This window comes from Solanum tuberosum, unplaced genomic scaffold (assembly GCF_000226075.1).
Source record: "Solanum tuberosum cultivar DM 1-3 516 R44 unplaced genomic scaffold, SolTub_3.0 scf00174, whole genome shotgun sequence".
Lineage (NCBI taxonomy): Eukaryota > Viridiplantae > Streptophyta > Magnoliopsida > Solanales > Solanaceae > Solanum > Solanum tuberosum.
In genome coordinates, this window is record NW_006239103.1 from 1,133,149 (window position 1) to 1,150,905 (window position 17,757).

A 17,757-nucleotide genomic window follows, 5' to 3' on the forward strand; every position below is an offset into this window, starting at 1 on the left:
AATTTTTCATTAAATAAGGTTTGAATGAACCCTTGAATCTCGACCCTTAGCTAACTCCAAAGTGATTGCTAGATTTGCAATTAAATAGACAACTCACAATTTACACAATTTCTTAAAAGCCTCGTAATAACTTCATTTTTTCCTTCTTATAAATATAAAGCTCAATCAATTCATTTGTATATTACCAAGTATAGTAATAATAATATTACTAAGATACTCATAAATCATGAAAAAAAATAGTAAGTGTGAAATTCAAAAATTAAGTAGTTACAAAATCCTCAAAAAATGACGAGAAATTAAAAATTAAATATGTTATGTTGTTATTGATATTCCTACTTTTTATCAACTCTGAAAAAAAATTACCTTTAATAAATATTATTGAAATTAATCGAATTTTAAAATAAATACGAATTAGATAGACATCGGGACAAAAAAAAGTTTTAAAAATGACCTCAATACCAAAGTTGAGTTCCCCAATACTAAGGGGACCAAAGAACAATTTCCCCTATCTCTAATTTTACTACCTATAAATTAAAGGAAAACAAAGACCAACAAGATCCCTGTTTTTTCTCTCTCTGTTTGAACTCGTCTCTGTTTTCTCTTTTCTAGAGAGAGAAAGGCAAAACGATACAGAAATTTGAATCCCCATTTACATTGTAATGGCGACCATATCATTCATTGGAAGAATTCTCTTCGTATCCGTCTTCGTTCTCTCCGCTTATCAAGAGTAAGCTTTTCTTTTTTCATCTTCAGATCTGCTCTGTTTTTAGTTTTTTTTCACTAAGCTTTTCAAAATATGAAAAGCAAACACACGAAGAAGCCTAAGAACCCAAAGGGGTTCAATATGTACTATGTATGTATAAATAATAATTTTAGTTATGTATAAATAGTGTAATTTTTCTTCGGAGTGGTAGGATGTATAGTGAGGAAGCTAGGGTTATGTTATAGATTCAAAATTTATATATATTTCATTAAATATTATGTAATTGACTATACACGTTGACCTTGTGCGTATATATAATTGACTGTACGAGTTGCAATTTGTAATTTTTTTGGTTAGTTTGTACTAGCCAGCATGCAGATCCGCTTATTTATTTTGGTGAGGTGTTGGAATATTATTGTTGTTTCGTCGTAAGTTAGCTTTTGGGGTTGAGCTAATTGTCAAAGTTCAATTTGTTAACATGAGGTGATGGTGTCGTTGTCAGTTTGTGTGCTTATTGCTTACATTGAGTAACTGAGTGTTGTTATTGAGATTCAAATCTGAGATCTTTAGGTTGTTAGTTGTTACTACTATGCCTTGAACACTCCTCCATTGGGGAGTAGATCCTGCTCGTGTTTGTACTTGGTTCGGTTGATTTGTTATCAGAGTTGGATAACTAAGTTGTGGATGAATTAGTGTAATGATTTGGAATTGGGATATGGGATCAGCTCACTTGGACCTTCGTTGTGATTGGAGATATCCCAATGTTTTTAAAGTTGATTTTCTTGACTTCGTTGTTGAAGTTGGAACCTTTTGGTTGGAACTGTGTGTTTTTGCTCTATGTGTTGATTCATTCAAGATGTAGATTTACAACTGTATGACTGGATATATGGTGCAAAGATTACATAGCTTGAGTCAAGGTTTATGTTCTTTGTACCTGTGTTAGAATTGATTGAAGCATGCCTATAAAGCTGGCACTTGACATGTTGTTAACACTACCGGTAAAGTAGATCTGTCATTGGAGTTTTATATTGCTAGAGGAAAATTACATTGCGAAGTTTAAATGTGAGGCCCAATCTAGATTCTTGGATTTGGTATTGGGTTAAGGCTGTCCATGGTACAGTATGTGTGTTTTATGGTGTAAACTGTTACCGCTCTCTCTACTGAATCTGTTATGGAATACTTGTTTAGCTTATATAGACTCTTGCCAATACTCATTTACAAATGGATTGAACATGCACACCCTTTTATGATGCACTTCTTAAGTTTATAGTTGTGTATAATATTTGTTAGTATGGAAGCCAATTCTCAAGGACGTAATGTTGACTTGCATAATGTTTTCTTTGCTCCATTTCATGTGCATATATCTAACCTTCCTCAAGCCTTTAAAAAGTCAATAACTTGCACGTAAACTTTCCTCTTTGGTTTGTGTGGCCGAATATAGAAAATACAGCCTACTTCCTTGACTCTCTTTCTGGAGTCCTGTACTACCAAATAGCTGTAGATGAAGCAAAAAGGAATATGTTAGAGGTCAATAATACAACTGAAATGGTGTCAAACATAAAACATGTACCGGAGTGCCAACTGCGTGGCACTCCTATCTACTGGGCTTCGATGCTTAGTTCATTGATTGATAATACATTGGATGCTTTAGGCTGAAGAACTTATGAAAAGTTGAACTATTCGCTGTCTTGGACTGCAACATTGGGATGTAGTCTACCTACTGATCATATTTAATATGTGTATACTTATCAAGAAAAGGAAGAATTTAGATGTGCCTATTGTTTCTTATTTGTTTTTCCACCTTAATGCTAGGGAGTAGGGAAAATTACAAAATTATGTTATAATTTCTTTGCCCTTTTATTTTATTCGTAAACCGGTCATCATTCATTAACTGTTCTGGTTATAGGTTCAGTGAATTTGGGTCTGATGGCGGGCCAGCAGCAAAGGCATTAGGACCAAAGTTCAATGTTTTGTCAAAGCATGTGGCAACACACATCGGATTTGAATTACCCCATGTAGAGGTATCACTTTGGCTCAACTTATTTGATCTTCTTTCTTAATTCTACCTAACTTAACATGATATGTTATTTACAGATGAAACATCTTATTTTGGGGGCCATAGTTTTGAAGGGTCTTGGAAGCCTTTTATTCATCTTCGGCAGCACTGTTGGAGCTGTTCTTCTGGTTTGTATCTTACTATGCGTCATTTTCTTGTTGGACTTACTTTGAATAATAGCTTTCGTGGGGTTTCTTTTTTTGGGAACCAGTATTGTTTGAACCTTCTTGTTTCATACCTCACTAATCCTCATCTTGTTTGTTTGTTTGTTTACACAGCTGGTACATCAGGCCGTTGCTTCCCCTGTCTTGTATGACTTCTACAATTATGATGTTGACAAGAAAGAATTTGTTCAACTCTTTTTCAAGTTCTCTCAGGTTAGCCATTGTTTGCTCTTCAAATTTTCCGTTCATCTAGTATTCGTATCTGCAATGTATTAATAAGGTATGTCTCTTCACTCTTTTGAACAGAACTTGGCGTTGCTAGGTGCACTATTGTTTTTCATCGGCATGAAGAACTCAATGCCCATGAGATCATCCTCCTCGTCTTCAAAGAAGAAGGGTCCCAAGGCAAAAGCAAATTAAGAAGGGAAGTGCATTTTTGTTGCAACGGGTTCGCGATGTCATAGTTTTCCTGCTGTTTTACGATATCTTGTTCTATTTACGGTTGAACTTTCCCAACCCTTTTTAGCATTCATCTTTGTTTTTTCCTTTAGCCGGCAATTTTAAACGTTTGAACAAACACTATTTAGATATCAACATTGCAATATGAGGAATATCTAGTTGATATTTATACATTGTTATTATCTGTAGCCATGTTGGTTCTCTTTGCACCCATAATAGGCAACTAATCATTTTGCAGCAGTTGCACTATTTCATGCACAGATTGAAAATCTTGCTTGTACTAATATATTTTATGTTATTTTTAACATAATGGACAAGGAAAAATAATGTATTTACAGCTATCAAAGTCTTGAGCATATGCCAAATGAAAAGTACCCACAACAGTAATGGAGGTGCGCACTAAATAAAAACACGTGTTTTTCCCAAAGATTTTTCCTCGAAGAAAACCCAGCTTTTGTCGGTATGCTGTAGTAAATGTTGTTGGTGTACCAGCCTGGATCGTAGCATGGTGGAACTGCTTCGATCTTAATTAAATGTCTTGGCTGTATGGAGAAAATTTTCTTGAAAGGTTCTCGAGGTTGAGCTTTTAGTATGAAAAAAATTCTGTTGGAAGCGCTACCTCTAAATAAGCCTTGCAATGTACAATTCAAATTTAATCGAAACTTCAATACAAACTCTAAACATCATATAGAAAACTTTAAATTTTTTAATGTTGTTGGTGTTCTTATCAATTTGTAAGGAGGACCGCACCACTGATGCTTCTAAGGCCACAGATTTTAATGCATGGAAGGTAAGTGGAGTGGTAAATAATGGGGGACAATTCTCGTTTAACTTATTTTCACCATTTCAATATTAAGTGTTATTTTAGTTAAAGCTATTGTTTTTATTTAATAAATATCTTTTAAAAATTGAACATTATTGAAATTTTTTTATGTAAATTATACTTATATAGGAATGTACAAAACCGAATTGAAAACTGAATCAAACCGCAAATCGAATCAAATAAAAAAAAAACCCGACTAATGGTTTGGTATTGGAAAAAAAAACCGACTATACTTGGGTTGGTTTGGTTTTAACTAAAAAAAGTCAACCCGAGACCAAACCAACCCGACCTTATATATATAATTTTTAAAATTTATTTTATATATAAAAATATTTACTTTGATGTAATTTTTAAATATTACTTATATGTTTTAAATTTTTTATCTTTTAACATATTTTTTCAAGTTTTTTGAGACTTAGAATTTTGAATGGTCTAATAAATGTTATAGTCCATAGATATTAGTAACTCTAATAAAGCTCAATTCAAAATTAAATCAATACTAATGCTAACAAAATAAATTAATCCAACACTAAAAATGACAACACTTTGTTTTTTAGTTTTACATTGGTTTAGACATTTAAAATACATAATCTAATTTTAATTTTCTTTAATGTTTAAACATGTAATTAATACTTATTAGACTTATTTTAGCATGATTTAGTACTTTTAAATTATGATCATTTTCATTATGACTTATCAATTTGCAATATTTATTTTATTTTTGTATTAAATATTTTAGTGTCATCACTCATTTCATATTTTGTGTTAATTTTTTTAAGAAATATCTTAGATAGTTATATTTTGATTGGACTTATAAAGAAATATTTGGATCACAAGTTAGTATCCTTCCTTCAACTCTCAGTGGCGCTGGAACCTTCATGGCTAACCATTTTGATAGGCACTATTGTGGTAAATGTGGGATTACCTATGTTTACCAGAAGGCTGGTGGTGATTACAGAAGTGTTAGTTTGGTTATTGCTTTATCTTAGATTTTGCCCACATTTGTGTCCCTATACTCTCCTTTTAATGTCTTGTTTTTGACAAGATGGGATTATGTTTGCAGCTTATAAGAAGCTATGGATTTTGTCATAAATAAATAAATAATAATAATAAAAAAATTATATGTTTGTATGAGTACTTTATCGGAAAAATTCAAAAATCTGAAAAAACCCGAGGTTTATTAGTTTGGTTTGATTTAAAACTTAAAAAAATCGACACAAATGATTTGGTTTGGTATTTGAAAAACCCGAACCAACCCGAGGTTGAAAAACTCGAAAAAAACCCGACTTTTATTAGTTTGGTTTGGTTTATAAATTTAAATTTTTTACACAAATGGTTTGGTTTGATATTTGAAAAATCCGAACCAACCTGGTTATGTACACCCTAATACTATACAAAAAATACATATCTCCATGGTTCTTTTGTCTATGATATATCATAAACAATTTCTTTATCTTCATAGCATAAGATTAAATTAGCGTATACACTATCCTTTTCAAACTTCAATTTAAATTTCATCAATTATGTTATTGTATATCGTTATGTTTCGTTCATAATAAATAAATAACATGTTAATTATTATGACAAGTTCTTGCATTTGCGATTCCAGTGTATCATCATCCATCCCAAAAAATACCGTTTATCTTGAACCTCTGAAAAATAAAAATATAATACATAAACATGCTTTTTAATTTAACTTTAGCTAACATCTATGCTCTCCGATTTTGTATGTATACAAATAAACAATTAAACTTGTATAAAACTGAATAAATGCATGAGATATTATTATTAGAGAAAAGTAGTGAAAATACGCCTAAACTCGGCGCAGATTATTAGTTTCATTCTTAAACTATTGATAGCCTTAAAAACACCCCTTTACTTGAACTAACTGAACTTAAATACACCTTCGATCTTGCAACATGAGTGAAATACACCCCTAAATTCTCGCCAAGCTTAGTAGTGTTTTCAACACTTCTCTTGATTTTTTATTAAAAAACTCATGCTCCTACAAGAGTTTGAGACCACTTGTATGTCATGTGGCAAATCAGGGGTGTATCTAAGTTTAGTTAGTCAAGTAGAGGAGTGTATTAAGGCTGTCAATAATTCGAAAACGAAATTAATACAGTAATTTAGACCAAGTTCAAAAGTGTCTTTAATACTTGTCTGTTATCATGATATTTTATATTTCCGTGATATTATTTTAAACAGCAATATACATGGTAAGCGCAGACTTTATAAATTATTGCTCACACACGTGAAAGCCATCATTTGAGATTTTAAATAATATATATAACTCATAGCCCCACTAGTCCACTAGGATTTAACTGATATATTTGCTGCTTATTGTCAATTTTTTTTCCAACAAGTGGCTGACAATTAATTTGTTTGAAATGAATCTCATTCTTATCATCTTTCTAAACTTTTATAAAACTTGCATCAAATATATATAGGATTTTATAGTTCAAAAGAGACTCTACATATAAAGAGATTTGAATTTCCTCGGTGAAACTTTTGATTCCGTCACTGCACAAGATGGTACAACAAATTCAAGACACATCCTCATCAAACTATGATAAAAACAGAGAACTAAAAGCCTTTGATGACACGAAAGCCGGTGTTAAAGGCCTTGTTGATGCTGGAATTACTCAAGTGCCTCGGATATTCATCCATCCAGAGGTTTCAGGCTCGGGGAAGGCCCGAGCCTGGAGGAAACACATTTTGTTTTTCCAATAATAGATCTCGAAAACATCAATAAAGATCCTATCAAGCACAAAGAGATTGTTAAAAAAGTTGGTGATGCTTCAGAGACATGGGGATTCTTCCAAGTGATCAATCATGGTATTCCAATGTCAGTCGTGGATGAAATGCTACGAGGAACACGAGATTTTTTCGAGCAAGATATTGACGTTAAGAAGAAATATTATCATCGCGATTATACACGAAGAGTGGTGTACAATAGCAATTTTGATTTGTATAGTCCTAAAGCTTTAGCAGTAAATTGGAGAGACTCACTTTATTCTACTATGGGTCCTGAGCCTTTTAACCCCGAGGAATTGCCTGAGGCTTGCAGGTACATATTTTCGGAAAATTACTCTGTCTGTTCATTTTATATGACACTCTTTCTATTTTGACACGTTTTAAAATGTTTGACACCATTCCATGCCTATACAAGTTTAACAAACCTTCAAGAATATCCAATTCGTTACACAATTTTAACTATGAATCTATGATATGTTGTTATTTCAATAAACCTAATTTTTCAATTATTGCTTTACTATTTTCTTTCACGTCTATCAATAATATATATATATATGTCATGTCTGTTTCATGTTACTCTTTGAATAGTCAAAGAGTAAGTAGAGTATTTTTAATTATTAACTATTGTGAGTTAGTAATATATATTTTTTATATATGATTATCAAATATGTAAATTTAATTTTAGAAAAAAATTTCAAGAGTGAGTTGGAATTCACAGTGACAGTTAACTTGTTTGGCCCCTGTATTTCAAATCCAGCCACATATTTCCTCTGTCTCAAAATAAGTGACGTTTTACTAAATCAAGAAGTCATTAATTTTTTTCTTCCAATTTTACCCTTATTTGAATAAATGAAATTTTACATAACCAATAAACCATTAAAGAGCTACTTCTTTTTCAAGCATTTAATTAAAGATAAGTAAAAATACTTCTTACTTTCTAAGAATGTGTAGTTTTCTTGAGGAGTATGCCTAGGCTAACAACATCACTTATTTGAAACGAGGAGTAATACGAAACAGATGAGTAATACTCCAATGAAAGTCAACTTTTATCTTAAACTCTACGTCCAGTCAAATACTATGTCATATAAAAGAAAATACACATGGAATATTTTATCTACTTTCAACAATTAAATTTTATAAACTTTACTTGCATTCTTGAAGGGAAATAGTAATGGAGTACTCACATCATGTAATGAAAATGGGATGCACTTTGCTTGAGTTACTCTCAGAGTCTCTTGGTCTAAAAACAAGTCATCTCAATGAAATGGAATGTTCAGAGGGTCTTAGCATTTTGTGCAATTACTATCCATCATGTCCACAGCCAGAATTAACCATAGGTCTTAGCAAACATACAGACAATGACTTCTTCACAATCCTTCTACAAGATCATATTGGAGGTCTCCAAGTTCTTCATCACAATCATTGGGTTGATGTTCCTCCTACACCAGGAGCTTTAGTTATCAATATCGGAGACGTTCTCCAGGCAAGTCTCTTACTTCTTAATAATCAGTCGAATTCAGGATCTAGAGTCAGTATGTGAAGAACGAGTATAATATATAGAATCACATGCATTTATAAGACAAGTCTTTTTCTTATTCTTACTTCCTAGCTAGTTGAATTCAGGGTCTAGAGTCAGTAGGTCAGGATCTAGAGTCAGTATAATATATTGTATCACATGTATCAACTTATATTATTTTTGTGTAAACTCTGTATTTTCAGCTCATATCAAATGACAAGTACAAAAGTGTAGATCATAGAGCATTGTCAAACAAAATTGGTCCAAGAATATCAATAGCAAGCTTCTTCAGCTCAGGGCCATTGCCATCTTCCAAACTCTATGGACCAATTGAGGAGTTGCTATCAGAAAACAATCCCCCAAAGTATCGCGCAACGACATTGAAGGACTTTTATGATTATTTCAGCCAGAAAGGACTTGATGGAACTTCAAATCTATCTCACTACAAAATCTAAACGTTAGGGGTTCGTTTAGTTCACATTCTAGATATGCAGGGATTGTAATGCAAGAATTTTTATTCAATGAATAATAAAGCAACAATTTCAATGATAATGTATAAATTGAACTGCTATATATCTCTTGATTTGTGTAGGTACATATGTTCATTTCTTATTCCGAATAAATTGAACATACCGCAACACATGATTTATTTATGCTTAATATGAGTTTTGGAGTATACTGTTCGGATAAATCTTAATAACTCAGTTGGTTGACTATATGAAGTTGAAAAGATCCGGTCCATGAGAGCAAATTAAGTATACTCTGTTTTTTTTTACAAATATGTTCTATTTGTCTCGATGGTAGTTATCTCTTTGGTGAAAGCAGAATGTCAACACACACCAATTAACACATAGTTACATACTGGAGAAGGAGAGTATAGAGCATTGTAAAATATACTTTCTTCGTCTCAAAATAAGTGTCGCTTTAAGCTCATGATTTCACACCCATTAAGAAAAACAATAAACGTAAGATATAGTTACATACTGAGACAATTTTTTTGGTTGTTGCTAAAGCAACATATATTTCGATTTTTGAATAGCTACCATAGGAGTCTCCTTTGGTTAAAAATTGTCTCACTAATACAAAAACGACACTTCAAATTCAAAGGTACAATCTGGCATCTGCACAAGTATAAAATACACCCGACAAATAGCTAGCATAAAATAGATAACATTATTATTATTATTACTATGATTAGATCTTGTATCGCGACAATGCAGAAGTTCCATCTACACCTCTATTATGGAGGTAACTAGTGTGGTCTTTCACTGTGGTTGAGCGATATTTTGGAGGATTTTCTTCTGATAACAATTCAGTAATCGGTCCATAAAGCTTGGAAGATTGCCATGGACTTTCACTGAAGAAGCACGCAACTGACATTCTTGATCCAACTTTGTTTGAAATTGCTCTGTTCTCAACACTTATGTACTTGTCATTTGACAACAGCTGCAAAAACATAAGCAAATGTGTATGATTTTCAAATGGCTTCCGCGATTAATTTTGTATATAATATCAACTACTAACCCAATGATTCTGGTGAAGAACTTGGAGTCCTCCGCTATCATCTTGTACAAGGACCGTTACAAAACAAACATCGGTATGTTGAATAGTAATTGCATGAATAACTAAGAAGACAACAATCCATATAATCTTTGAGATAACTGCGATTGAGACCGAGACCTTCAGACAATAATTCAAGCAATGAGAATCCCAATTTCGTAACATCCTTGGAGTAGTCCATTAGTACTTCCCTGCATTGAAACAGGACATATTTTTTATAAAAACAGAGTAATAACAGAGCATGCTTAATTGGCTCTCATGGACCTGTCTCCATCGTTAGATAGTCAACCAATTGATCTGCTAAGAATCTCCTTCCTAACAGTATACTCCAAAATTCACATTAAGCATAAATAAATCACGTGACACAATACGGTAAATTTAATTCGGATCGAGAAATGAAAATATTTACCCGCATGGAGTTGGAAATTCTTGTGGACTGGGAGGATTCGGAGCCATGAAACAGAAAATGTGAACAAGAAAGAGATAAAGTAGTTCACTTTTGAAATCCCAAGGGTGGAGAGATAAAAGTAGTTCACTTTCTATGTAGTGGACGTTTGGCCATAACGATCAAAAAACTGTTTGGGAACAATTAAAATTTCACAATAATAATATAGTACTCAACTTATTATTTAGCTAAATAGTAATGCTAACAATTAGATAAATATTAGTACTATGATAATATATAAATATTAGCGTTAAAAATAAATATTTGAGTCGTGCTGGGTACTGTGCTAAAAACCATACTGAACACTGTCCTAAGAAACTGTTTCTCCAAATTAAACAAGTATTCCCCTATTTAAAAGAATCAGTATCTCAAAAAGTCACTCAACTTTGTAAATTTATCTAGAAAAATCATTGAACTTTGCTTTATATCACTAAAATCATTCAACTTAGCCCTTTATATCAATAAAATCACTCAATCAAATTTATTATTAAAATGATTAATTAACTGAAAATCTCTCTTTTCCACCATAAATATATATACTAATAAATGAAGAATTAAATTATTGCTAAGAATTAAAGCAGCACATCAACTATAGATAGTTATATTCCTCACTCTGATTCATTTCTATTCTTAGATTTGTCTATAGATCGGTAAGTATACCAGCGAAAGAAAACAGTACTATTGCCTATAGATCTGTACGTATTTTTTTTTAGGGTTTTATATTTTCTACTTAAAAAGTATTAATTTTATTTTTATAAATACTAGTTAAGTTAACCACATCAAAAATGAAATTATTTTTCTTGATGTAATGCTTTAGGCATTTTTAATTTTCTATTTAAAAGTTACTAAATTTACCATTATAAATCCTTAATGAGTTTTTTTTTAAAAAAAATTTATTTATTTGTGGAGTCCATGTTTACATGACATAAGAAAAAATTATTTTATCATATTAAAAAGAAATTAAAGACAAGTTTGATTGAATAATTTTATTGATATAAAACAAAGTTCAATAACTTTGCTAGATATATTTTCAAAGTTGAGTGACATTTTGAGATATTAACTCTTATTTAAAAAGGGATACAAAAATCAACAAATTAATTATCATAAGACAAGTGGCAAGAAGGGTGTAAAAGAATGGCATACACTGCCAAGTGATTCATTGTTGCCATTTTTGTCCAAGAAAGAAGACAACTACATTTCTTTTATGGCTTTACAGATACATTTTAAAACAAGTCTTTTGAAATAAAACCATTTTGCTTACAAAAACAAACGATACGATAAATGAAAAATGAATTGCATTATATATAAGAACAATAATATAACACAAATACTAACTGTTAGATAAAACGGTCACACAATTGAACTCACATTCTTAATTATACTGGTTCATATAGTGTGTTTTGGTACTGAGATAAAATTTTGCTTTAACTTTGTCTGATTTCAGCTCATATCAAATGACAAGTATATAAGTGTTGAGCACAGAGTATTGTCAAACAAAGTAGGTCCAAGAATATCAGTGCCATGTTTCTTCAGCACTGGTGCATTTCCCTCTCCAAGGATTTATGGACCAATTAACGAATTGTTATCAGAATGTAATCCGCCAAAGTATAGTGCAACCACAGTGAAGGAATATACTGACTACTTCCGCAAGAAAGGCTTCGATGGAAATTCTACACTGCTGGATTACAATATCCTGTCCTAAAATTGGAGTAATTAGGGGTTTTTAGTTCATTTTTTAAAAAGAAATACTGGAATGAACAAATCGTTGTAGATGTTTTCCGTTAAAAAATTAGAGCTTTTTAGTTTAAGTTTTATTTATTGATTTCATTCTTTTTAGTTTATCAAAATGTTATCTTGGGCCTTTTTATTATCACTTTTGTATAGTATTTGTTGCTTGTTGTAGTTTTAGCAGATGTTTTAGTGCAATTTTGGTCAGTTTAGGTTGTTGGTTTAGTCTAGCTATTGCTACAGTTTTGGTAAAATTTTGGTTGTAACAGATGAGTCACCTATTGCAATAGGTAACTCATATGTTGCAATATATAACTTACATGTTTGGACAAACTTTTGGTTTTGTCCCAGTTTGGCCTGGTACTATAACATGCATCCAACATGTAAGCCATTTGTTGCGACAGATGAGTCATTTGGTGCATCAAATGACTCATCTGTTGCAATTAATGACTAATCTGTTGGGACAAACTTCTGTTTCTGTCCCAACTTGATCTGGTACTGTAATATGTATCCAACGAATAAGTCATCTGGTGCAACAGATGACTCATCTGTTGCAATAAATGACTTATCTGTTGGGACAAACTTTTGGTTCTGTCCCAGCTTGGCCTGGTATTGTAATATGTATCCAACATGTAAGTCATCTGTTGCACCAGATGACTTACATGTTGGATACATGATTGTAAATTATTGAAGAAACACTCAAAATACCCAAATGAAAAATTAGATTAAAAATCATTAATTTATTTATCAAAATCACTTATGAAGTAATGCCCAGTGAAATAAGAATGAAATTTGATCCGATAACTGCATTACTAACAATTACGACAAACAATAAAATAAGAAGAAGATGAGCAAGAAGAAGAAGATGATGATAATGAACATAAAGAAGAAGAAGAATGATGATGAAAAAGAAGAAGAAGAAGAGCAACAACAATGGAAGAATAGGTAAGAGAGAGAAAAAGGAAAAAGGAGTTGTGAGTCGTTGGTGTCATTTTTTTCCTCCATTTTTTATTATTAATGTTTTATATAAAATGGGCCAAAGTGTAAAATAAAAAAGTTGGGGATGAGAAATTCATCCCCTTAATTTTTAATTTAAAAGTTGTCACCCCTACTCAATAATTAAGACTTGAGTCACCTACATTTAGTTTTGAAACTTTTCTATCACCCTTAATTCATTGTCCCAAATATACAAGAGTCTAAGTTAGTAGCTCCTTGACAAATCAACTCTAATCATTATGTGGTAACAAGAGATATCTAAATTTTCTCTTCCTCTGTGGTCCTCAGTTTGACAAACCTTCTTATTTGCCGTAAAAATTAGTTAGCCCTTTAAATTATATCATGACTATTTCCTAGTCTACAACCTCTATTTATTGTCGGATGGGGAAGATTATAGGCATAATATATAAATATGACCCTTAATTTGACTTTAGCGGATAACTATGCCCTTCAACTTTGAGTATGCAGAAGTAAACACTTAAACTTGTATAAAGTTGAACAAGTAGATACACATATTCTACATGACATAATACACGTAGAACGCCACACATGACACAAAATTGTCATTTAGGACGAATGTGTCTATTTGTTCAATTTTATACAAGTTTTATAAGTGTCTACTTGTGCACACCCAAAGTTAAGGTCATAATTGCTGACGAACGTCAAGTTAAGAGTTATATTTATATATTATGCCAAGATTATACTCCCTCCGTCCCTATTTACTTGTCCATATTTCCTTTTTTGGTTGTCCCTATTTAGTTGTCCATTTTGACAAATCAAGAAAGGACAACAAATTTTTTCCTATTATACCCTTATTTACACTTCTTGAAAATTGTAAAAGTGTATGTTGTTTCCCTCCAATTTATTTCACTTGAATTCAAATAAGTGGTTATAATTTTGAAGTGAAAAGTTGTCATAAGGGTAAAATTGTAACTTCACTGTGCTAATCATTGTTGTCTTAATCTGTGTGCCATTTCTAAAGTGGACAACTAAAAAGGGACGGAGGGAGTATATGTTTTGCATAGTGAGTAGTACTTTTAGGTGTTGTTTTTCTAGTCTCTGATTGGCTACCAAATGATAATATCTTCATATAATTAGTACGCACATCACATCAATATTATATCTGTCAAAATCCAAAAGGATCCACCATATCTTATCCTTTAAATTTTGCCTGTGGTTTAGCACACACAAGTACTTCAATTTTGCTGTAAAAATTAATTGGCCCTTTAAATTATATCTTGACTATTTCCGAGTCTATTTATTGCCAGATGGGGAAGATTATATTCCCTCCGTCTCATTTTATGTGAGATAGTTTGATTCGGTATGAAGTTTAAGAAAGAAAGAAAGACTTTTAAAACTTATGGTCCAAAATGAATGATAGAAATTTGTGTGTCTGTAAATCATTTTATTTAGGGTAAAATAAATATTTTATAGTGAAATTGTTACTTAATATGAAAATGTGTCACTTTTTTAAACTGATTAAAAAGGAAAGTAAATCATATAAATTGAGACAGAGGAAGTATATGTTTTGCATAGTGAGTAGCAGTTTTAGTATCCCGTGCAGCTTATGAGATTCTAAGAACCTCAGGTATTCTAATACTCTAGCAAAGAAGATGGCAATCTCTAGCACGGATGATTTTCAGACCACAATTCAGAAAAGTTATGACAAAATGAGTGAATTAAAAGCCTTTGATGATACAAAGGCAGGTATCAAAGGGCTTGTTGATGCTGGAATCACTAAGGTGCCTCGAATATTCATGCTACCACCAAAAGACAGACCGGAGTAGTCGGATACATGTGAAACAGTAGAGTTCATTTTTCCAGTGATAGACCTTGAAGGCATTGGTAAGGATCCAATCAAGCATAAAGAGATTGTGGACAAAGTTCGAGATGCGTCAGAGACATGGGGTTTCTTCCAAGTGGTTAATCATGGCATTCCAGTATCTGTCCTGGAAGAAATGTTACAAGGAACACAAAAGTTTTTTGAGCAAGATATTGAGGTTAAGAATCAGTAGTACACTCGAGATATGACGAAAAAGGTGGTTCATTCTTGCAATTTTGATTTGTATAGCCCTTCTGTTCCAGCTGCAAATTGGAGAGACACACTTTCCTGTATGATGGCTCCTAATCCTCCTAGTCCAGAAGAATTTCCAACAGCATGTAGGTAAGTAAATATGTCTTTATGACAAAAATCAAGAATAATTTTGGTGGATTTTCTGTCAGTTTTATGATAACCAGGCCACTGTTTCACGAGTTTACTGAAATTTCTGCAGGGAAATACTAATGGAATTCTCTGATCATATCATGAAATTGGGAAAATCCGTGTTTGAATTATTGTCCGAGGGTCTAGGTCTCAATCCATCTCATCTCAATGATATCAGTTGCGCTGAGGGGCTCGCTGTTTTGGGCCATTACTATCCAGCATGTCCTCAGCCAGAACTCACCATTGGCAACAGTAAGCATTCTGACAACAGTTTTATCACCGTGCTTCTACAAGATCATATCGGAGGACTTCAAGTGCTTCACCAGAATCAGTGGATTGATGTTCCTCCTATGCCTGGTGCTATTGTTGTGAACATTGGAGATCTTCTACAGGCTAGTATTGTTTTCCTTTCTGAATATTAATTAATTTCGGTACAGATTACTTGTGCTAATTGTTGCTGCTTTTGTTTCAGCTCATATCAAATGACAAGTACTCAAGTGTTGAACACAGAGTATTGACAAATAAAGTTGGACCAAGAATATCTGTTGCTTGCTTCTTCTACACAGGTTCAATGCCATCTTCCAAGCTTTATGGACCGATTACTGAATTGCTATCGGAAGATAATCCTCCAAAATATCGCTCAACTACAGTGAACGACTACGTTAATTATTACCGTAAAAAGGGTCTAGATGGAACTTCTGCACTGTTGCATTACAAGATCTAATCATAGTGATGTAACAATTCAGTTTATGATGAAAACTGAGAGTTAAACTTTTGATGTATCTTAAGATAAGATGGTGAAACATGACCTGTTTATGTTCATCAAATAAATGATTGTCAATAAAAAGGATACTGGAGTTCCTTCCATCTATTTCTTTTCTAAATTCTGTTCAGTCTATCACTATTTGACAATTTCATATTCAATAATTATTGGCACACACAAATATACCCTTTTAACTTGACCTTAACTTACATCTATGCCCTCTAACTATAGATGACACAAATAGATACTTAAGCTTGTATAAAATTGAACAAATAGATACATTCGTCCTATGTGTGGCGTCTTACATCACAATTTTGTGTTCTACGCGTGTTATGCCACGTAGGTTTACTTGTTCAATTTTATATAAGTTTAAGCGTTTACTTATGCACAACTAAAGTTGAAATACCTAGATGTCAGTTGAAGTCAAGTAAAAATGCATTATTTATGTATTATGTCTAAATAATTAGACTATTGTTTGAGAAAACAAACTCACGTGGTCATATATGCTATATTTTTAAATATTTTTGTGATTCAAAGTCATTAATATCTTTTGCCTAACTAGCTCCATAACTACCATTTCTGAGGTCTATACCCATACTAGATATGGATCCCGTGCCAGCACGGGGCCCAATATATGTTACTGTTTCTGTTTTAATTTATGTGGTACATATGAAATTTGAAGTTAATCAATTTTTTAGTATGTTTTTATATATTTTAAGTTGCTAATTATTTGTATTTAGAGTATGTTTTACGTAAATATATTAGAAATCACAATAATTAAAAGTTAATATAAAAAAAAATTTATAAAAAATTCATTGACTTTTGAAATTTCATTTGTATCATATAAATCAGGACCGAGTAATATATATGAAAATTACATAAAACGTACTATAACTCACAATAATTAGCAACTTAAAATATCTATATATCTATATTTCTCCCAATTTATGCGGCATAGATGAAATTTTGAAAGTTAACAAAAACTGTTTATATGTTTTGAAATATTTTAAGCTATTAATTATTATGATTTATTATACTTTTTACATAAAAAAAATTATTTATATAAAGTATAAAAGAGAAAATTTAGAAAAAGGAAACATAAATGTCAGCAGGAGTCCAATCTATGTTAATTTCTATGTTTTAATTATTGTAATACCGATTGAATTTGGAGAGCCAACTAAAAAATTTGAAAGGTTTTTTTTTATAAATTTTAAGTTGTTAATTATTATAATTTATAATATTTTTATTAATTTTAAACCAATATATGTTTTTCTCTGTCTCAATTACATGAGACATATGGAATTCGGAGAGTCAACTAAAATTTTAAAATATGTTGAGTTGTTAATTATTATACCTTATAGTACTATTACGTGATTTTCAAATAAAATATGTATTTTTTAATTTCAATTTATATGTCATTGATATAATTACATATATTAAGTAATGAAGAATTAATGTGTAAATTATGTGACACCTATGAATTTTGGAGTGTAAATCAAATTAGTTATATGAATTTGTTTTAAAAAGCGGTTAATTATTATAATTTATAATACTTTTTATATATTTTTTAAATGATATATATAT

At 31.6% G+C, this 17,757-nt stretch overlaps 1 protein-coding gene and 3 pseudogenes across 1 annotated transcript; 3 read left to right on the forward strand and 1 right to left on the reverse strand.

Annotated features, from left to right (window-relative positions):
- The first annotated feature begins 558 nt into the window (after positions 1 to 558).
- Positions 559 to 3,561, forward strand: LOC102601960 (uncharacterized). The gene is made up of 5 exons (XM_006354463.2): positions 559 to 727; positions 2,610 to 2,724; positions 2,798 to 2,887; positions 3,038 to 3,136; positions 3,230 to 3,561. Exons 1-5 carry the CDS (start codon positions 660 to 662, stop codon positions 3,341 to 3,343), a joined length of 486 nt encoding a protein of 161 aa, XP_006354525.1. The 5' UTR covers positions 559 to 659; the 3' UTR covers positions 3,344 to 3,561.
- A 3,001-nt stretch (positions 3,562 to 6,562) lies between these two features.
- On the forward strand, positions 6,563 to 9,051 carry LOC102602291 (1-aminocyclopropane-1-carboxylate oxidase homolog; annotated as a pseudogene).
- Positions 9,052 to 9,672: 621 nt separating this feature from the next.
- LOC107061901 (1-aminocyclopropane-1-carboxylate oxidase homolog) lies at positions 9,673 to 12,886 on the reverse strand (annotated as a pseudogene).
- Positions 12,887 to 14,754: 1,868 nt separating this feature from the next.
- LOC102602625 (1-aminocyclopropane-1-carboxylate oxidase homolog) lies at positions 14,755 to 16,294 on the forward strand (annotated as a pseudogene).
- The last annotated feature ends 1,463 nt before the right edge of the window (positions 16,295 to 17,757 follow it).

Coding starts and splice junctions, on each gene's coding strand:
- LOC102601960 (XM_006354463.2), top strand. CDS start 660: ATGGCGACCATATCATTCATTGGAAGAATTCTCTTCGTATCCGTCTTC. Junction 728..2,609: donor GTTCTCTCCGCTTATCAAGA/GTAAGCTTTTCT, acceptor TTCTGGTTATAG/GTTCAGTGAATTTGGGTCTG. Junction 2,725..2,797: donor TTGAATTACCCCATGTAGAG/GTATCACTTTGG, acceptor TGTTATTTACAG/ATGAAACATCTTATTTTGGG.